The 22,704-nt window shown below is 42.8% G+C and overlaps 1 protein-coding gene across 3 annotated transcripts in view; it reads left to right on the top strand.

Annotated features, from left to right (window-relative positions):
• PHF21B (PHD finger protein 21B) overlaps positions 1-22,704 on the top strand; it is a 155,294-nt gene that overhangs the window by 77,266 nt on the left and 55,324 nt on the right. The window contains exon 4 of one of the 3 annotated variants that reach the window (XM_042890042.1): positions 16,564-16,866. The exons of the other annotated variants lie outside the window; for them this stretch is intronic. Coding sequence (XP_042745976.1) covers positions 16,564-16,866 — 303 coding nt within the window. The remainder of the gene's footprint in view (positions 1-16,563; positions 16,867-22,704) is intronic. 3 annotated transcript variants of the gene reach the window in all.

Raw genomic sequence — 22,704 nt, 5'->3', positions numbered from 1 at the left:
CTGCTCCTGGGAAGATTCCACCCTCTGACTTCCAGCATCAACCACCTTCTTAATAGCAGGTACTTCATTATAGTGCACACGCGCACACGCGCACACACACAGACACACACACACACTACGCCTGGCTTTTTGCCAGGCTGTAATTTGTTTTTGACATCTATCTACTGACTAATGTGACAACCCACACAAGTATTTATTTCCAGGAGGAATGCATAATGAAAGCTGTAGCTCTCCCAACTTCTGAAGAACTGGTTAATGAAAAGGAGGGGGAAAGAGCAGCCTCCCACCCTTCCTCCCAAATGACAGGTTTTTCAAAGCCCAAGCACCAAATTCAACAACTTTGAAGTTGGCCTTTTTTTTTTTTTTCTTTTTTCTTTTTTTTTTTAGCTAGCTACCATTTTTTTTCTCTGCAGTACCTTCAGAGAAGCTGGTATTTGTTCTTTGTCGAATTTGGGGTATTTGGGGACTTAAAAGAGCTATGTTTCCAGAATGTGAATGGCTGAGAGCTAGGTGAAGGGATGGATTGTATGCTGCATTGCACACAAATACCACATGCTCCCACACACTCAGCCTGCTTTGGCTTTCTGCGCCTGATTAAAATACAAAAATCCTACAGGAACAGGGCAACTGTCAGAAATTTCAGCCATACCAGAGGGCTGATAGCCCTAGCAACCTAGCAGCCAAAATTCCAAGTAATTCACATTAGAAACCTAGCTGAAGACTTTAAGAGGGGTAGAGAAGAAGGGGGAGATTTAACTGTTTGAAGGGATGGCCAAAGGAAATGGGATTTCCTGTTTCGTGAGTGCCTTATACCAAGGCAGGATGCCTTTTCTGGAAGGTCAAGCTTTACCTGAAAATGAGTTATTAGTCTCTAATTGGTTGAATGCTATGGTGGTGTGATGTGAGACTGACTCATCCTTTATAGCTTCAGTATCTGTGAATGGGAATATATTGCGTATTTTTCCCTTTAGCAGTGCTGTGTTTTTGCCTGGAAAGCGTATTGTTAAATCTTCAAAGTCTGGATATCATGCATGTAGCAGGTATCTGGCTGATGATGTGCTTATATTCTTTTAATTTGCTCCTAGTTATTATTATTACATTAGTAGATTTGAAAGCAAATTCAGTGACCAAAAGGTTTGCAAAGCTATCTTACCAAAGAGTAATGCATCTTACTGGAAGGTTTTAACATGGTGCCACAGGCAAGCTTCCCCCTGACTCAGCTCTCTATTATGAATAACTGTTACCTGAATATAGATTTAGTGTAACTGAAATGGGTTTTATTTGCACACCATTGATTAATATAATGGGTAATTTTTTTATGAAGCAACCATCTCCTAGGAAAATCTCTGGAATCAAGAAAATTTGGGATCCATATGCAGAATTCTGAAGGCAAAAGGTAACTTTGCTGTTGGGCCCTGTTCATTTTTGTATTGAACCAGTTTTGGGGATTGGTAGAGCAAGCATTGTACTTCCCATGAATGAAAAGAATTGGTTTAGCCCCAAAGCAAGGTAGAAACAGTCAAAAGTGACCCTCCCTTTCTACCCAGCTACACTGCCTTCTATGGGTATCAGTGGTGAAGAAAAACAAAATAATCATCTTCTGCAAAAAGAACTTCTGGGTTAGTAGGTAACTCTTTGTAGCCAAGAAAAGGTGTAAGTGGCTAGAAGCTATAGCTAGAAAACAAGATGAGGATTTTTAACAGCGAAAGTCGTTAACCTAGTGAAGCAGTAGATGCTATTACGTGAAATCCTTAAGTTGAGGTTTAACTTTGAGTTCTGGGAAGAAATTGTCAGCTTTGTGCAAGAGTTCTTGAGTTACGCTTTCTGGATAACACTACATGACAGATTAGTTAGATGGTCCTAAAGATTCCTTAATGCATTGTCCTGCACATTTAACAGCATGGAATTGTGTTCAGACCATCATGTGATAACCTGTAAGAAGAGAGCCTGTAAGGTAGAAGCCAATGCTGGTCCAGAGGAGTTTTGGTGTCCACCCATACCAATGACTTCTGTCAGTTTAACAGATTTTCTAGTAGCCATGCCTTCCTGTACACATTTAGTTAAGCCATTTGGGGCTGGAACCTGTCTTGCTTCCTGTGGATTGAGGCATTGATGAACAATGTATGAGTAATTAATGCCCTAAGCATCTGTTATGTTTCTAGCAGTTGTTGTAAACATTTATTCAGTGGGGCTTGTCCCAAGGAAAGTGGAAACAGCTCTGGAGTGCAAATGTGACTGCTTTTCAGGAACAACACTTTCTCAAGGTATTAATGAGGGTTGCAGTCTCCCTTCACTCTTGACCATGTATTTTGAGAGAAAGAAATATAGTGAGAGACCAAGGAAAATAAGAATGCTCCTGTCACTTCCTGTGGTCTCCTGTTTTGAAAGCCAGGTGAGATGGCCAGCAGTGGATAAAAGCATTCATATTCCTGCAGACAGACTGTGGAAAGTTTGTTATTGCTCTTGAAAGACTTTTCTGTGTAAGACTGTAATAAATATACTCCTACTGACTGTCTTTACAAAAGAAACAAATATAATAGTAATAAAAAAAAGAGGTTTCTAATTATAGCTTAGTCATGATCATGTGAGAATAGATTTTTGTTGCCATGAGCCAGCTTTTTCTTGATTATGTCTTCTTGTTGTGCTCTTTGCCAGAACACCACATTTGTCTAAATCATTTTGCTCCATCTCTCCTGCAGTTGTTGAAGTCTTCATTGGTAAAGTCCCAGACAAGCTTTATTACTCAGCATGGGCAACTTTGACAACATCAACCTTCCTCCTAACCAAAATAATTTCCATATTACATTGCAGCTTCTTGAGAAAGGCCAGAGCTTTCCAAGGTTTCTACCTTCCAAGGTTTCTTTCCAAGCCAGGTTGTACCAGAAGGCACATGCATACTGCCTGCATTCTGAAGGGAACACATCTCAGACCTATTTTGTCCCTGCCTCAGGGAATGCTGACTGGTGAGCAGCCCATCTGTGTAGGGGAGATCATTGCTGCAGGTGCGTGGTGACAGCAGATCCAAACTGGGGATGGAAGGACTGTTTGTATCAGAGGATGAGATGTGCACTGTCATGGCTGGATCCTGATCACCAGTCTGGATCCTAAGCACCTGGGCTCAGTTGATGTACATACCCAAATTACCTGTCCCACATGTCATGTTTGGGTTGTCAGGGTCAAAAGCCTGCTTTTGTTTTCCCCTGCATTCCATAAACCACATGAATATTTAGATGTGTTGCACCAGAGCAAGTTGGAGCATGTGTTGCTGAAGCACTAGCTAGAATAAGCAGTTGTTCTGGACAGATTTTCTTGCCCTATTTTCCTTCAACTCCTGCATGAGTATCACTGCAAGTCCTATTACATTCACAGGGTGGTTATTAACCAGCAATCCTTCTTAGGGAATCAATCAGGTTTTTTGAACAGACAGAAAAGTCTCTCATCTAAGAATATGTGCAACCTGATTTAATATATGTGTCATCTTTTGTTCATCCTCACCCTCCCCATATGAGCAATCAACTAATAAACTTATATCCTGTTGAGTTTTTGAATGGAAATGCTGATAAACTCTGAAGTGCAGAGATGCTAATGGATATGTTGAAATAAATAGGAGGAGATTCAGTCATGTTCATCACTAGAATACTTAGGAGCCTCATTTTCTTTCCAGCTCAGAAAAGTTTCCATTTACAGATTACTTTTCCTGTTTATAGATTTAGCCACTGCTGAATTCAGCAATCTTTGCCTCTTGCTACTTTGTCGACTCTCGCATTAAGAAAGCATCCCTGAAGTTGTACTTCTTCCTGAAACCTTTGGTTAAAAAAATTGAATGCATTTCCCTTCAGCCTCACATAGCACTGCATTCCAGCATATTGTGTTTTTGGTTCCTGGAAAGAATGCTGTCAAAAATTCTGAGGTTTGAATACCTTTCCCTTAATGTTTCTTGGAAATGGATCTTTCCTTGTCTGCTCTCTCTCTTTCCATACAAATGTGTGGGTTTTTAAAAATCCTTTTTGAAGAGTTGTTTTTTTGATGGCTTCACTTCTTCTGGTTTGTTTCTGATTTCTCATGTCAGCATAAGACTTGGGGTGGGTCTTGTCTAGTCTATTTATTATTACCTTTATTAGGTCTTGTCTATATGGGAATGTTGATGCATATTAAGCTGAGGTGTGAATTTGGAGTACACTTTCTACTTTGGAATAGGTTGTCTGTAGGAAGAAATTGTTAGTAGAATTATTAAATATGATTTTATAATCAAAAGATTTATTTTCTTTGAAATGGCTGTTGAGGATAAGGAGTGTATTCCCTAGCAAGCTGTAAATGCTTTAAGACAGGTCAGATTTTAGATCAGAACGACTTGACAGAGACCTATAATCCTCCAAGGATTGAAAGGGTAATTTACTCATTGTGTCCATGCAGTCTTTAGCTTCTCTGCTGAGTCTGCCTGTTAGTGTTGGTTATGTTATAGGCAGCTGTCTGCTGAAAACTGGGCTGTTTCCATACAAGCTGCCAAACACCCAGCTGAAGAAAGTGAGCGCTGATTACTGCTGGAAGCAACTTGTTGGCCTAGTGGTGAAAGGCATGTGGCTTTTTCCTTTGCACCTTTAGCTAGGTGTACTGTCCTAATGAGCAGTTCTGCGTGCGCAGCATGCTTTCTTTTATTCTTTAATCCCTTCTTTGCTATTTTCCAGTTTTCTCACAGCTGATTGTAAAGTTACCAATGCTCATAGCTGCCCAAACACCACACTGGCTTTTCCCTTCTGCTTCCTGCAGCTCGAGTGTGAGCTGCAGTGGATAACTGTTCTGGGTTAAAACCTGTAGTATTTCTTTGCCAGGCTAGCTCTAATTAGTAGGAACTCTTGCTACTGCATGACTACCTGAGTGTTAGTGTAGTTACACAGGAGGAAGATGAAGAAGCTAGAAGATTGCTTCCTTTGGAAAAACTGCCACTTTATATTGGTAAAACAAAGCCTGTACCTCTTAGCTCATGAAGAAGGCAGTCATTATTGGGCTGTATTTTACTTTTCCACAGTTCTCTTAAAGTTGTTCAGAAAATAAAGGAGTTAAAGCAGGGATGAGAGCAGGAGTAGCATGATGTAGTATTGATGGAGAACTGGGCAGAGAGCTATTTCTTCTATGTGCAATGTTATTAGCATTCTCACTTCCCACTCAGCTGGAATCCACTGCAATGAGCAAAGCTTCATTTTGTCCCTTATATGCCCCATTCTTTTTCTACATCACATCTTTGCAATTCACACATCTGCAGGCTAATCTGATCCCAGGAGGGAGGGTTACTCCCGAGATGATTTTGGGGCTTGGGAACTGGAACAAGGCCCTCCTTTTTCTTTCCCGCTTAGGGCTTGACCTGTATTTGAACTCAGGTCTCTAGGGGCTGCTGCATAAACCTACATAGAACTCTGTGGAGTGTCCTAACCCTTGCTGTCTGCTCTGAGGAGATGTAAAGCGCTCCAGAAGAAAAGGATAGCTCAAATGGAAATGAAAAAAAGAAAAAAAAAAAAAAAAGAAAGAAAAAAAAGAGGGTGCACTGCAGAACTGGAGAGCAGAGCTGCAGTTTGTTACTGACCAGCTTGTGAGTTTTTTGTGTTTGGCTTCTTTGCACAATGGTTTTTATCATAAGAAAAGCTATCAGCCATGATAAATGTTCCAGGCAAAGGATCTGAGTGGTTGATTGAGGCAGAGGTTGTAATAAGTTGCTATGATGTTTTGTACTCCGTAGCACACAATGGGAAATAAGGCCAGAAGGATGTTGTTTATTCTTATCCTCAAATGTAGCAAAGTTGTGAAAAAGTTTACAAAGCTTCTTTTCTTGCTTTTTGTGCCCTTGAATCCTGGTACACGCACAGATCTGTGTCACTGTACAGTCTCCTATCTAGCCCTTGCAATTGAAGTATCTAAGTGCTTTCCACTGCCGTGCCACAAAAATCATACAAAATGTCTTTCTTTCTCATGTCTCTGTTCATGGGTGCAGTTTAGAAACTAGTTCAGACGCTCTCAACTGCAGACTAACGTTGACATTTTCCAGATAATCTTCGTTTTATCTACGTGTTGTATAATCATCTCTCTTTATTTGTGAAGGTAAATGCAGAGTTACTGTGTAGCGTGTCCTTGCTTTCTCCTTACCCATTGTGTTCATGTCCTATTGTTTTGAAGTGGGCCTGGCCTGTTCTTTCTTGTTCTCTCTTCTAAGTTCCGTTTTATTTACTGCCATTGGCATGATCTGCATTATTTATTGCTCGTTACTCTCTCTTTGGCCTCTGGAATAATGGTTGTGAAGGGTCCTAGTTTCATCATAGGGTCTACACAGTCCTTCATTAGCAGCCTCCTTGTCTCTTTTTAATATTCTTTCCCAACACTGCAGCCATGTACCTTTCTTTCTCTTTAAACATTATCATTTGCATTTCCATTAAGTTAGAGTGAAAGCATATCATTCCCTTGTTTCTTAAATTCACCCAGTATTTTCAACATCTGCTAATATATTTGTACTATTCAGTCTTTCTGAATACTTTTTTCATGCGTTCTCTGAAGTCTCATTAAAAGAAAAATATTACATGCTGCATCCCCCTCCTGTTATGACTAATCAATTGCCCGTATCTACTCAAGAGATATTATTTATGATTCTCAAACTGGAAAAGTTTGCTTTTGATTTTTCAGATATGTACTCATACCACAGTTGCTTTTTGTTTCTTTTTTATCAGACTGGGGGGATTAGGGAGGGGAAGTTAATTTTTTTTTTTTTTTTTAATCTGTCTAAACCATCCATGTCCCTAGAGGAACTAGGTCATTGTACTTTCCCTATTAAAAAAGTAGAGCGCTGCATAGTGGTCTAAGCACATGACAGATGACTGAGTTCCTTGGTCATAATTTTCAGCATCCTCTACTTCAGTAAGGAGTGATATTCAATCAGGTGATCTCCATTCAGATGGTTTTGAAAATTACCTTCTGGTTTTGATAACCTGTTTTCTAACAGTCTGCCTATTTTAACATCCACTTCTTGCAAAATAGGAAAAAACAAAACTCACTGCTGCCTCAAAATGCACAGCAGCCCTGTGCCTCTCCATTCATCTGTAAGGCTGGGTAAATGAGTAAATGGGGCAGGGCAGTTTGAGTGTTTGTACCACAAATGAGTGGTGCAACCCAAGCGAAGATTAAGGGTGGAGTGAGGAAGTTGTCTTGATGACTGAAATTTTGAGTTTATGACATCAAGGTTCAGTTTCCATATTTGACCTGTTATGTTGTGTCACTGTTCTGTCTTGCTTCTGTTTTAACTCTTGCAGCTTCCTTCCTGGGTGCACTCCGAGCTGCTGCCTCTAAAGGGTTTGTTGGAGGAAAGAGGTTGCTATGAATGTTGTCAGGCTTCTCATAGATCACGGGAAAGACAGAGAAAGGCATTGAGACTGTCATCCTTTTGTACTGAGGTGTGTCAGAAAGTAGAAGGCCTTGGTAATGAAAGTCCATTTTCTGTCTTCCAGTTTATACCTGCAAAGCACCTGTGTGATCCCTCATCATTTTCATTCATAATTTGTCATCTTGACAGTTTATTAAGTATTTTCATCTTACCAGTGCAGGAGGAAGATCTCTCAGACTTGCCACTCCAACCCTTTTCTGACCACTGACAGAGCTCTGGAAGAGCTCAACTGTGAGAAATTTTGTTCCGTTTTTCTCCTCTTTCATCTCTTCCATCTTCCCCTAAGCACATTCCGTTCTCACACTTGTAGCACCTCTCTTTATCAGTTGCGTGCTTGTCTTCTCTGGTTCTGGGCTTTTCTGCATTTCTTTTTATGCACCATATAGGAAGGAAAAGGCATGGAATGAAGGTCATGTCTTCCACTTAGTTCAACATGAGGCCAGGCCTGCACAGATGGACACGCTGGAGCTGTGAAGTCTTTGTCTCCATTGGCATTCCTTGGGAGGTCATTAGGAGTGGTGAACTTCCTTTGGTGAATACAGTTGGATTATAATGGCATTGTATGACTTAATGTGTCTGTAATATCAAACAAGAAGCATTGAATAGATTCTAGTTGGTGAATTTTCACAGTATCTTTGTGAGGAAGACATTATGAAGTTGGGAAACTGAGACGAAGTTTCTAAGTAATCTAAGAAGAGGCTTCCAGTTAGATTTTATGTCTGATGTGCTGAAGGCTAGAGAGAAATGACACAGTGTGTGGCCAAGTCTTATGGGTTCTTTGTTTGCAAGGTGAGAACAACAGCTCTGGAATTAGCCCCCTATGCTTTCCACAAAACCTCTTCATAACACTATCTTCACCTCCAGTTTCCCCAACTAAATGCTCTCTCCTAGGCTTTGCACCAAAATCTAGAGGTTAGTGCTGGCCACTTATCAGCACTTGCTTCTTGTCATCACTGTCCCAGGCCAGCCAGCAGCCCTGTGTGTTCGGCTTTGCATTGAGATATCCAAACATGGGCACTCAGTTTGGGCTCATCTTGCAGATGTGGTCTGATTTCACCAGAGCTGTACTTTGAAGTGTTGGAAAATTGAAAGGTTGCTCTAAGCATTTTTGGAAGGAACGTGCAAATTACTGGAAAACAATAATCACTCCTGAGTAATACAGCAGTGCTAAAAGCTTGGATTGTCAGTTTGAAATGTACATATGTGCAAGTCCAGGGGAAATGTCTATATGAGTTCTAGAGATTAGGCAGGGATTTTTTTTTTCTTTTTTTTCTTTTCTTTGCAACTTATCCAGAATTTCTAATGGGAATACTTCATAACTGACGGGCTGCCTTTCCCTGGGGGAAGTGCAACCATTTAACTTTTTTCTTCTTTATATGTATACTGAGGAACTGATGGGTTAATCCCATGGGAAGTCTATATCTGTTCACAGTTACATTTGCTCATTTGAAGAGGATTCTATGTTATCTGGGAAGAAAAGAGGGGAAAAAAAGGATTTGGCTTAGTTTATTGTTTGACCAGTTCTTTCTGCCACACGAAGAGATATGCATTTCCAAATTTGATTTTAAGAGGGTCTGAAGGAGGGAGAAATCAAAGAAATGGTGATCAGGTCTGGGGTGGGAAGGATTGGGGGAGGGGGATGGAGGAGGGAATGTAGATCAGGAGAAGAAACGGCTTTGAAACTGGATGTAATAAATTACTTGAATTTATTGTTCATTTTTTCTGATTGCATGTAGTTGCATTTCTTTTTGCCTTGCTTGATCATAAGAAGTAGCGCATGCTTAAGCTGAAACAAGAGTCCTCGAGATCACATCTTGGTCTGCAGACATAGTAGTATGCAAACTTAAATGGCATTCATACAGAGGAAAAGAGTGAGGGAGAGTACTGAAACAAAGGGAAATAGGATACTAAGAAATGTAGCCATTGAAAAGGGCCTGGGCCCCGTGATTTATCTAAAAATGACAAGATGCCCCTCTAAAAATGCAAATGTCTGCACTGCATCTTGTAGCTGTAATGAATGAGTCTTTCACACAATGGAAACATTCAACTTGTTCTGGGGCACTTACTGTGGCTCCATATGCTAAGCTGCATGCTCCTGGCCTTTAATCACACTGCCTTTGTTTTTACAAAACTTAAATTAGAAGCACATTAGTGTTTATATGGTGTGCACTCTGGGTTTGTTTTTTGTGTGTGTGTGTGTGTTTGTTTGGCAAGGCTTGTTTTTGTGTTTTTTTTTCCTGTTGTTCTGCTGTGCTTTTGTTTGGTTTTTTTTTTTAACATTAAATACTCTGAATGAATACAGTCCTCATGAAAACATGGGACATGGTAAATCATGGGAAACTTGAGCTGGAAACTTACAGCAAAAGGATGTAAATTTTGAGCTGCTAATGGCAAGCAGGATTCCAGCGTTGGGGCTAGGGGAGAACCCATGTTACACAGCGGGGAGCCATTTAAATCCCCCTGTGACCTGCCAGGAGGATGCCTGCATGCTTTCTGCTTTATTCGAAGTGAGATCAAGACTGAGTTCTCCTTTGTTGTAAGTTTGGGTTCAAAAGAAGCGTTCCATAGATCCGCAGGCTGAGCTGAAGTCTTGCCGCTGCAGTCCTGATCCTAAGCACAATGCACCCATCCTGTCATTTATGGGGCTGCTCATCTCACTATTAGTGGTGTACGGTACAATTGTTCCTGGGAGTAAGGCAAAGAATAGAGGTTTATCTGTCAAATAAAATCTGAAACGAGCCACTATTTTCTTGAAGATTTTTCAGGACAGGTTTATCCCACATGCAAAATATTAAATTTTCTGTATGTCTATATGTAAGCTGGCATACATGCATGCGTAGGTAACACCAGTGCAAGTTTTAAAAGCTCTTTTTTTCTGACAGAAAAGCAGGCTAATTAATAGGAGTAGGAAACAAAATGCCAGCTTGTAGATTTGTTTCCCCTGCAGAAATCACCCCCCCCCCCCCCCTGTTAGACTGCTCCTTCTTGATCTGATGTAACAAGAAGAGAGAGTCAGCTGTGAATCAAGCGCCTTGTTCTCATTTCCTTGATCATTGACATGGTTTGAGAGAGAGAAAGGAGGAGGGATTATTTGTGAGGTTATTAAAAAAAAAAATCCCGCTCCCCCTCCTCCACTTCTTCGAGATGCAGAGACACTTCCAGAATGTTCCATGGCACAAATCTGACTTTTCTCATTAAATATCGGCCTCTCTCCCCCCTACCCCTTGTTAGTTAAAAAGTGCTGTTTACAAGTCACTAAGCGGATAATTCAGAGCTCTGACGAGTGGATTGCCAGTTAGCAATACGCGTTGTTTTTTTCAGTCAGCAAGCTGTTTAATGGCTTCAGAAATTAAAGGATAATTGCACTTGAGTGAGTATGTGCTTTTATAAGCCCACCGTTACCATTATTAGGATTTTGCCATTCTTGAAAATTCTCCCTTTGCATAGATCCGCTAATTCTTCATTCCTGCCCTGCCCTGGAAGGCAGCCACCCGAGGGCTGGGCTTTGTGCAGCTCAGCTGTTGCCTGGGTTTGCGTTTCTTCACGGGATAAGGAACTCGATTGTCTTCAGAGAATAACCAGAAGATGCAAGGGGAGATTGGTAGTGAGAAAAGTTTAGCTCTTGTGCGCTGCAGTGTGCTTCTGCAGTGTGTAACATTACTGATGGGTAAAAGAGCTCGGTGAGGCTTCTAAAACAGTTTTTTTTTAATACTAATAGTGTTAATGGAAGCTTTCCTGAAGAGTGTGCATAGACAGAATCCAGAGCCATTGCATTTTAATAGAAAGACTGATTATTATTGCCCGGCATTTGCTTTCTTTCTAATTACTGTCATACGCAGAAGAGGTAATCATTCAGCCATCTTTTTAGCTTAAAAAGAGTCAAAGATTAAAAACCAAACAATTACCCCACATAATTAATTGGCGAGAGGATTTTGGGGGGTATGCTGTGGAGGGAGGGCTGTTCTCCCTTCCCGGCAGCATTCGTGGTTCTTTGGCAGCAGTGAGGGATTTATTGTCTGGCTCCTGTCTGGATCCATCGGGGGGGCTTTCATTGCCTCCCTGCCGCCCAAACTCTTCTGATGTGCTGTGTATTTGTTTGGGAGGGGGAAGGGGGAAGGTTAGATGTTTCTGACCTGCTTTTCTGCTTTTCAACTGAAAGTAAATTAATGCACACACTAGATTCCCCTCTGCTGCGCTGATTGGATCCTTGTGCCGATTAAATATTTCACACTGATAGAGGGATGCTGAAAGCACTCAGCTGGTAACATGGGATGTGTATCAGCGGTACAATAACTGACTTTCAAACAAAAGTCAAACAAAACCCCCAGTTTGCTGCAGTTTTGATTAGAATGAGTTTCACTTTGAATTTAAATCCTTGAGCCTGCTGCAACAATGGCTAATTAACTGTGATCTGATAGAGAAAAATGAACGCGTTCTTACTTCTAATGACAGGCAGGCAGTAAGTTGTCAAAAAAAAAAAAAAGAAAGAAAGAAAAAAAATGGAAAGGAAAAGGAGAATAAACCAATAGATAAAGCAGCTTTAAAAAAATAATGCAGTGATTTAAGTTCAGCAAATGCAAACCTCCCTGCCCATGTGTTATGTTCTGTCTGACTTAAACCAGAGTTGGTTGCTGATGGGTAGTAGAACTGGCAACAGAACTACTCCACCATCTCCTCCTTCTTCTCCTTCTCTCTCTCCTCTGTCTCCTTCTCCACTTTCTCCTCCTCCTCTTCTTCTTCTTCCATGCCCACCTCCAGTTGCAACACCTGCACATTCCTACATAGGAAAACAGCATTTCAGGAATGGTGCCTAAAACTTTTCCCTGCCAGTGTCTCCATCCTTGGTTTCAGGGAAACACACCTTAATGTCCTCTCCTTGGGACAGGCAGCCTCTCACTCAAGGGCTGTATGCAAAAGGGAGCATTTCTGAGGGGAACCTTGGGATAAAGAATACCCCACAAGGCCCTTCTCCTCCGTTAACACCCACCAGGCTCCTTTCAGTACCCATATATATATCCACCTGCATGCTCGGCCCCATATCTTTATGCCTTGGTGCTTAAGGCTGGGTAGTTGGTAAATCCTCAGATCAAGCAGCACCAGTAAGTAGCAGCTTGGATGTGTATAGTAAACCAAAATCCTAAGACACGATACCGAAGTGCTATGGCTGGTGGCCATAGGGCCTTTATGTGTTCTCACTCTTGGAATATTAAATATCCCATTGTTCAAGTGACTGTTGATGTGACAAAGGAGTAAATTAACAGAGGTCATCGCCCATGTGGCCAGAGGAGTCTGCTCAGCTGTTTGGCATGCAGGGTTTTACATTAGTGACCAGTGCTAAATTACTAATTGAGAAGCCGTAATTTCAGTTTGGAAGTGGAGAGCTGCTCTTCTGTGAGCAAACTGTCAGGGTTGTGTGGAGGGTTTTCTCTCATCCATGAGGCTGCTAAGAAGGACCCATATTGCTTTGAAAACAACTGCAATTTTTCACAGCAAAACCACTTTGTCAGGAGAGCATCATTCTAGAGAGATTAATGGACTGAAGTCTCTATCTCCAGCATGGGCGTTAAAGTATAAACATGATGGACAGTGTGTTTTAGGACCTTTCTGAGCATCTCGTATTCTGCTCTGAAAACATGAGGGGCTGTTGGGAGGCACGTGCCTGGGTTAAAATCCCTGCTATAGGGAGGAGCAGCCAAAAGCAGGGCATTCCCCATTGAGGAACGTGAGCAGATTCTTACTTCTCATGTGCATGCATGTGTGGGAAAGGAGGGCCAGGACTATGTTGGTACAAATACAAAAAAAGATTCTCTCTGCTTTGAATAGTTGAGAGCATTCCACGTCCAAGATGGAAAGTCATAAACAAGAAGCAGCCTTCTTACACATTGGGGTGGGCTTGCGTGTGACCGGCATACATATTGCAAACTCTGTTTTGCCTGTGGCATCCTGTGGTGAAAATGAAAGTTGTGCTGCTATTGAAAAGGCGTGGCTTCAAAACTGGTGTATTGTGAGGGCTGGGGTGCTGTGGACGGGAAGCTGCAACCTGATTTCCAGCATGTAGAGCCAATCAGTTTTTCCTTTTTCTCCCCCCCACCCCCCCTTCCTTTTTTGACTCTTCCATTTTATCAGCACATTCGCTGCAGCAGTGTCCAAAGCGTGCTTCGTTTCTTATTATCCATTATTCCAAAAGTGAAAGAGACTATGTTGTAGCAACTGATTCTCAAAATGCAGATTTTGCCTTGCTTTAAAACACAAGACTATTCTCTTAATTAATCTGGCAGAAATAGAGTGCGGATTTGAAATGCAGGTTGTGTGGAAGATTTCTTCTCATATTGTAACCTTTACATTGACCAATGCATCTTTATCATTGCCTTATTGGGGCCAAGGAATAAAAATGATCATTATAAAGAAAACAGCATAAGATCTCTTCTCCTACTTGCCCAATCTGACTAAAAGGGGCTTTTCTGAACTTTTGGAAGGCACACTTTCAGAAGATTTTTAAATGAGATACAGAAGAGGCTTTGTAGCTGCATTTTATCAGATAGATGATCTTTCTGTAACTCTTTTGGAAACAAAATTGAAAGACCTGATCTGTTGCCCATGCTTTCATAGACAGTTTCTAAAATGTGCAGTTATTTAAATAACATCTGCATTGCATGGTTCCCTGTGGAGGTGACTGGCACAGACTGATATGTCCTTTTAAGCCCATTGCAAGGACAGAACTCTTGCAGTATTTTCTTTATTTCCTTCAAAATGCTCCAAAACCTAAGTAGGTTTTGGAATGGTCAACATTAAAAACATTTAATATTCATCTCAAGCTAGATTTTGAAACAACCAGTAGCCCCATATTATTTCCTCCAGTTTTTTTGTTCTTGTTGTGCACACATAGACGCTTCCGTCAGTTTATTGGGAAAACGTTGACACATTACATGCAAAGATGTGCACAAATAATTCACGGTTAATACATGTAGGGAGGACAGCAGAAAAAGGCAGGATGATAGCTCGAGTAGTGAATTATTCTTTTTTTCCTTTCAAAATTTCTGCTTTGGTACTTCTCATGATGCTTTCCTATTACATTCTGTCAGGCAAGCAATAACCAACCCCCTACTTATTTACTTGCCTTTTCCACTGAGCTAGCACAAATTGTGTATCTTTTGTATCTTTTGGGATCATGGAGTTTTGTTTTCTTGGATGTTTTCTGCTTCTGAAAAAAAAAAAGAAGTGAAGTTGTATTAATGCCTGTAGGATATTATGCAGTAGAAGTTTTATTGAAATGAAAATATGAATTCAGTGTGGTATGACCAGGCATTTGTCATAAGTTTTTCACTCATTCAGTAATTAAACATTCACATTTCTGGGGAAAAACATTAAAATACACTTTAGTAATATAGGAACTACTCAATGATAGTGAATGGTTTCACTGTTCACATAAGAAGAAATCCTTGGGCCACTGCTGTCAGCAGCAAAACTCTGATGGTACGCAGCAGAGCTGGGATTGCACTCCTAGGCTAACTCTGTTAGCTTCCAGATAATGGGTTTACATCACTGGAACAAAGACAGTGTTTTTCTTCCATCTGTGAACCTTTAGTGGTGTGCATATGACATAAATCACAGCAAAAACATAACCACAAAACTGATATATTAACCTGAGAGCTTTGCATTGGCGCTGCAGATTCGTGAGGCACTGTGCAGGGAAGTTCTCAGTAGGTGGGATGAGGCATCACTCAGCTCTCCTGCACGCAGCAATGCTGCACCTGTAACAACACACTACTCACATGGAACAGATAAACAGTTTTACAGAATTTTGTCATAAGCAACGTTTCCCACGTACCAGTGGAATAGTAGAGGAAACAAATATGAAAGCAAAAGTAAGCAAAATTTAAAATGATTTATATGAAGCCACCACAATCAGTAGAATAATGCTGATATATTAAAAGGAAGATCAGTGTTCCTTTACATTAAAATATGAAGCAGGTATCTGTAATAACGCGATTTCATAAAAATATACTGGCAGTCCCCAGAGCAAGCATATTAGACCATTGGGCTTTTAAAGCATGTAGTGAGTTTAAAGATAAGGAGGCAGCAATTTCTGTAAAAGTCAGTTTGGAACTACAGGGCTTCTGCATTATTCCCAGAAGTGTTGTTTTCAGTCATGATTCTGAAAGGAACCGAGAATGTCTGTGACTTGGTATCTGCTGCTATACACAGTGTATTTAAAACAGGCTACAAACAAAACTCTAACTGGCATTGCTGGTACAGCAGCAGCCCTAGAAATGTGGGGAGCGCTCCTGAAAGGCTGCACACACATCAGATGCAGCCTCTAGCCAACAGCACTATCAAGTGCATAAAGGCAAACATTGGCAGAGGTCTTCACAGGACTTACCTTTACTTCCAACTCTAGAAGAAATGAGATGCTTAGTACTTCTGAGTATCAGATGAGGCTGGGAACAGTCTATATCGGTACGCAGCCTACCTAAAACAGCATTTCTAAGAACAGCTCCTGGGGTCACTCCAAGTGCAACAGCTCCATAAAGCTTTTGCTTTTCAGAATCGAGCATTTGACACAAACACAGACACGTATGGTGTGGCCCCTCCACACGGCTGCACAGACCTCCGACACCGCTCTTGGGTACCATACCTGGGTGCTACAGGTGAGGGCAGCTGCTCTGCTGTGATCTCAGAGCTGTGAAGAGAAACAACGAGACTGAGAGTTAGGACGGATGCTTTAGAGAAGAGGTTGCTTGAAACACCTGAAAGGAAGAAGAAAAAAAAAATTAAAAAACGTAGTTTAAAGGTAAGAAAACATGACTCGCAAGTAAGAGCAAGGTGAAAGAACGAGCACTCAGCGAGCGTTCAGAGTGAGGCAGTGGGTGAGAGAGGCAGGCACAGTTGAGAAGCGGTGCTCCGGGAGTCTGAGAAGCCGCGTTTTGCTGTTTCTCACGCACACCGCAGCACCACGAGCCCCGTGCTGCGGGCCGGAGCGGGGCAGGAACGGGATGGGCAGTGTGAAGACCGCAGCGTCCCTGCAGCTCCCGGGATCCCCGCACCGCGACCCGGCGCCCCCCGCCTCCCAGCGGCGAGGCTGCGGGCGGGAGCGTCGCGGGCCATGGGGTGACGACGCTCCTCTCTCTGCTTCCCTCCCGCAGAAGCTGGCGGTGCGGAGCTGCCCCGCGGCCGTGCTGGTTGGCGGCGGCTCCGGCGGCAGCGCCAAGCCCGGCGGCGTCCCGGCGCTCCTCAAGGCACCCGGCGGCGGCGGCGGGAGTCCCGGCGGCGGACCCGCGCAGAACCTGGCCATCTCCGTCGTGCCGGCCAAGGCGCCCATCGCGATGGTGACGGCGCACCTGAACGGCGGGCTGGGCGGCGGCGGCGGCGAGCCCCCACAGAGCGCGCCCATCAACCTGCAGACTACGGGCACTCGCCGCCCGCCCGAGCTCGGCGCCCGCGCCCAGGTAACGGCGGAGGGCGGGCGGGGCGGGCCGCGGGGTGGGGCGGGCAGGGAGGCGGGCGGGGCCGGGTCGGCCCGGGGCGGGGGGGGCGCCTGGGTGGGAGGGGGGAGAGCGGCTTGAGGGAGCGCGGCGGGAAGGGATCGCTGTCTGCGGTCAGCGCACCGTCGCAGTGGGTGTTCCTGGGTGTGCTGTGCTGAGAGAGGGAAGTGGTGCTGACGGAGTTAAAAGGGACGTCTGAAACTTTACAGTTTAGAGTGTGGTTGCTAACGTCTTTCCTACTTTCTGCACGTAGGGGCAGTGGTGACGTGCTTTTTGCATCCCAGTGCCTCTCCATAAGCTCAGGATAAGAGTCCCTGATCATAGGATGGCCTGGGTTGGAAAGGACCACAGCGATCATCTAGTTTCAACCCCCCTGCTATGTGCGGGGTAATCAGTACTGAAGAACACAGGGACTGTGTGTGGCACCAGGCAAGCAATAACTGAACTGTCCATAAGTTAAGGCTGGGCTGGAACCTGTGGGGCTGTTGGATACCCGGGGAGATCCTTCCTCAGTGGCAGAGTGAGGGAGCAGCTCACCTTCACGCAGCTAGCAGAAGGGAAGTGCGCCCAGCTGCTGGGGAACAAGTGCTGTCCCCCTTCTGGGAGGGCACTGCTGTCTGTGCACTTACATTGATGCAGCTGCTTGAGGAATTCAGCTTTGAATCTCTGGTCTGTAACCATGCTGGGTCATTTCCTTTACTGAAGGTGTTGCTTGTACTTCATTAAAAAGATGGTTGAAGCTCTTCCAGTCGATCTTTCTTAGACTTTTGGAGAGTAATCATAAAAGTGGTAAGTGCGTAAGTGATGAAAGTTTCAGTATTTCAGTGATCTATCATTTTATGAGAGACTGTCTTTTCCCATCACTGTTGCATTCTATAGAAAGTAAAGAGTGAAAACGGGAGGAGGAAGCTTGAAACACCATGTAATGTAGTTAGGCTGAGCCATCATTTGTAGTTAGGAATAACTGCAGACGTGGAACTAAAGATTTCCTAACTTGGTTAGCTGGCCTGCTGCTGAATTGCCCTTGGTGCTGTGCTTTCCATTTATCTCTTCCTCAGGGCAAGTAGGTCTCACTGCTACTGTCCGCCTTCCTGGCACACTATATTTAGCCCTGTAGGGCATTGCCCCAGTGATGCTGTGGTGTTTTGCCCCAGTATTGTGTCTTTTTTCACAAAGAAGAGTTCTACTTTAAGCTGAAGCTTGTCGCTATTGAAATAGCGTGGGAATATCATCCAACATTTGAGGTTTGCCTTAATTTTGCTGGAAGAAATGCTCCAGTGTTTTTCTTTAGAAATCTCTTCACATTCCCAACTTTTCAACAACTTTAATTTTGTGGTGCAGTATCTCTCATTATTTAGGCAGTGTATGCAGAGACGCGTTAATGATGCAGAGAACTACAGCAGCCTTTGTCTTTTTGAGAACAGTCAGCAGGCATGGATAAAAACAATTAGAAATATTGAATTTTAAGTGTATAGAAACACAGGCTGACCTCTGTCCCTAAGCTGTCAGGGAGCTTAGTGCTGGATTGCATGTTAATTATCACTCTTCTACCCAAATTAAATTTGTTTTGCAAGGCTGCTTACTCTGATCCAAAGAAAAAAATAAATCTGTACTTTCTTCATGCTAATATCTTGATTGTATCCTGAGTACTGGTTACAAATCACTAGCAGTCACTCTTTAGCTATGCAGTACTACAATAGCTACTCCAATGTCAGATGGAAATTTCATTGTTGACATTTATCAATAAGCATTTCTTTTTTTATTTGTGGCATTGTTGTGGCTCAGAAAAGTATTTTTTTTTTTTCTACTTCACTGTATGAAGTTTGTGAGATGGAGGATAATGACAGCCTTCTGCAAACTGAGTTTAAGATGGTAAGCTGATGGTAGTAAATTAGATTACTGGTGTAGTGTAGCCTATCCCTCTGCATCTGCAAAGTGAGGGCAAAGGCATAAAATGTTACGAGTAATGTTATGAGTTTCTGAACAGTGGTTTCTGCTCGAAAGCATTTAGGGGAATCGGGATGCGCATACAGTCATCTCAAGTGGTATCTAGTAAAAAGAATGGTGTGCTAAATGAAACTCAGTGGAAAAAAAAGGGGCATCAAACACTGTCATCTAAATGCATAACTTTTAAATGTAGATAGGATGAAATGTCAGTTTGTTAGAGAATTTTCCTTTGGACAGCTGCATGTCAGCACTTTCATTTCAGACTGTTGTTCACCTAGCAGATTTTTAAAGTGATTTTGAAATGCTGGCTGTAATTGAAGCCTTATCTGCATTGAAAAAGTATCTAAATAAATCTGTTTGTAACGGATACTGGAGGATTGTTTAGATATTTATCACATCTTTTATTAGAAACAGGAAATGTTGTGATATTAACCATGATTGAAATCTGTAAGCGTCGGAAATCATGAGCTCCAGAAGCCAACGCTAGGTCTACACTTTTCCTTGGCAGCCTTTCAGTGTTAATCCCATGTATGAAGACATAACTGATAGAGCTACACTGATTAAAGCGTATGTGTGGGTATGTCACAATTACAGCTCTTTATCCAGCACAGAGAAATGAAGCTTGGAGCTTCATTTGGATGAGCTGGAGCAAGTTATCTTGGCAAAAGCTGACTTTTGCTGGCATAAGCTGAATTTTGCTGGCATATGCTGCACACACACTAGGAGTGCTTTGCCTTCAGAGAACAGCTATAGCTGTTCTGTGTGGAGATTGCCCTAGAGCTATGAAAGAGTTGTAGGATAGCACCATTCCTGCACCTACAAAGTGCTCTTACTGTAAAGAGATTTTAATATAACCTCGCAAATTACATTTTTATTGTATTTGTGTGGTATTTGCTAGTTCCTATCCTAGCCATCATTTCCTCTCTAAAAGCAGGATGAGGTTGCTTTGCTGAAGGGCAGAGTCCCATCTGCTGTACTGGAACAACACACTGGGTAAAGAAAATGCCCCTCTGCTACCTCATCTTTCTCTTCTAAATAGCAAAACTGAGGGCCAGCAGGCATCCCAGAACCTAGTTTGGGAGAAGCAGAAAGCCTTTTGGCTGTTCGAATGCCAGTTGGATCAGCCAGCTCTTGGGAGAGCAAGTAAAGAGGGGGGAATGCAGCTGTCAGCCCTGTTTTTCTGCTTTTTGAGAGCAGTAGAAGAGAAGAAAGCCCTGGATGAGTGTATTTGTACTGGGCCATGGAGCACCAGTGTGTAGGTACATAGCATTGCTCTGCAGAGGTGCTCTGCAAAAGCAGTGATTTCCTGTCCATCAGGACTCCAAATTTGACAGCATAAAGTCTGCCTTCTACTACTTTCCATTCTTCCCTTCTGACACTTGTATTCTTTGAGTCAGCTGGAGGAAAGTTTGGCAAGCTTCCACATGCACATGTGCTGTTGCATCTTGGGGCTTGTGCATACAGGGAGGTTATTTCAAAGTAAAATACAGCACGAGGATTTATGGAGCTATAAATTCTTGGCAGGATGGTAAACTGTTCTCCACAAATGCTTCATTAACTACACAGCTCAAAGAACTTGTATCCTTGTATAGATTGAGAAGGCTACATGGGTATCAATATTTTTTTTTGTGGGTGTTTTTTTTTTTTTTCAGGAAAAGGTAGCTTTTATATGTGTTGGAGGAAGCTCATATATACTTCTTACCTGTCTTTTTATTCAATTTACTAGAAAAAACTGCATTCCAGAAGTTTAAGAACATACATTTGACTGTGATGGCCATTTTTCAGAATAATTTATTTGTACAGTGATTTATTACCTTTCTCTTCTCCATCCCACTTAATGTGCTCCACTCTGCTTTCTGTAAAAGTGCTTCCTCCATAATTGGAAATCCACCTGCATGTATGACTAAGTCTTTTTGCCTTTTATTTATTATTTGTATTGCAGGAGTACTTAGAGGCTTTATTTATAGATTTATTTATCTCTAGTGGTTATGTGGCAATATATAGCTTTCTTCTCTGATCCATGTTACCATAATTTCTGAGCATAAGCCAATTGTTAATATATTTTCCCAGTATGGAATTACTGTGACTAAGGTACTATTTTTCCACATTTTCCCAATGGAAAACTGAAAAATAAAGGATTAATTTATGCTTCATCACAAGAAAATCGCAAGGACTGTGTAGGATCACTGTGTTGGCATCCACACTACTGAACTTTTTGCTCATTTTAAGAATGACTTAGATGCATCCATATTGCACAAGGCACCCTTGGGAATATGAACTGTCCCATGCATCCTTGCTGCATGCCACAGCCCTTTTTTTGTTCCTGACATGAGTCTGTATCCATCTGGGGATCTGTGTCCATCTGGATCTGTATCCATATGCTTCACGCAGGCAGAAATCATAGAATCATGGAATATCACAAGTTGGAAGAGACCTTGAAGCATCACCACTCCTGACTCCACAGGGGACCACCCAAAATTTAAACCCTATGTCAGAGTGCATCATCCAAATGCTTCTTGAACTCTGGCAGCTCAGTGCCATGACCACCTCTGAGCATCCTGTTCTAGGGCCTGACCAACTTTTCCTAATTCCCCCAACCTGACCCTCCCATGACGCATCTCTGTGCCATTCCCTCAGGTACTGTCACTGTAACCAGGAGCAGAGACCAACGCTGCCCATGCACTCCCTCACTCCCATTCTGAGGAAGCTGTAGGCTGCTGTGAGGCCTTCCCTCAGACTCCATTTCTCTTGGTTGAATAAACTAAGGGACCTCAACTAGTTCTCATACTTCTTCTGTTCTAGACCCATTCTCATCTTCACAGCCCTCCTTTGGATACTCTCTAATAATTTTATGTCCTTCTTATATTGTGACACCCAAACTTTCACACAGTGCTTGAGGTCAGCAGAGCAGCTCCTGATTACAAGCTTCTTTACCAGAAGTCTGCAATGAGGTCTCCCCGGAGCCTTCTCTTCTCCAGACTGAATAAGCTCAGCTCCCTCAGCCTGTTTTCATAGGAGAGATGCTCCAGCCCTCTTAGCATTTTCATGGCCCTCCTCTGGACCCGCTCCAACAGTTCCACATCTTTATTGTGTTGGGGGCCTCACATTTGGATGCAGTACTCCAGAAGGGGCCTCGTGATGGCAGAGGGAGAGGGACTAACACCTTCCTTGCCTTGCTGGCCACCTGTCTTTCAATGCAGCCTCGCTTAAGCTGGCCTTTCTAGCCACAAACAGACACTGCTGGCTGATGTCCAGCTTTTTGTCTACCAAGGCCCTCAAGTCCATTTTGGCAGGACTGTTCTTAATGAGTTCTTCTCCCAGTCTGTACACATATCTGGGATTGCCCTGACCCAAGTGGAGCACCTTGCATTTGGCCTTATTGAATCAAATTCATTTCACATGGGACCACTTCTCAAACTTGGCTAGGTCCCTTTGGATGACATCATTTCTTTTTGTCTTATCAGCTGCACCCCTGACCTTGGTGTCATCAGCAAACTTTCTGAGGGTGCTCTCAATCCATCTGTCTATGTTATTGATAAACAAGTTAGAGAGCACGGCTCCCAAGACAGACTCCTGGGGGATACCACTTGTAACCAGCCTTCACCAGACATAGAGCTGTTGACTATAAGCCTCTGGTTGCAACCTGCCGACTAATTCTTTATCCACTGAACAGCCCAGCCTTCAAATCCATCTCTCTCCAATTTAGAGATAAGGATGTAATGGAGGATCACGTCAAAGGCCTTTCTCAAGTCCATCTAGATGGCATCAGTTGCCCCTCTTTTGTCTACTGATGCCATTGCTCCATCATAGAAGGCAGTCAGATTGACCAGGAATATCAGCTGCCTAAGTGGGTAA

Source organism: Lagopus leucura, unplaced genomic scaffold, assembly GCF_019238085.1.
Source record: "Lagopus leucura isolate 7727_CA_CO unplaced genomic scaffold, USGS_WTPT01 Super-Scaffold_100159, whole genome shotgun sequence".
NCBI classification, from domain to species: domain Eukaryota; kingdom Metazoa; phylum Chordata; class Aves; order Galliformes; family Phasianidae; genus Lagopus; species Lagopus leucura.
Note: the sequence above shows the minus strand (reverse complement) of the source record. Positions and strands in the feature narration are given on the sequence as shown.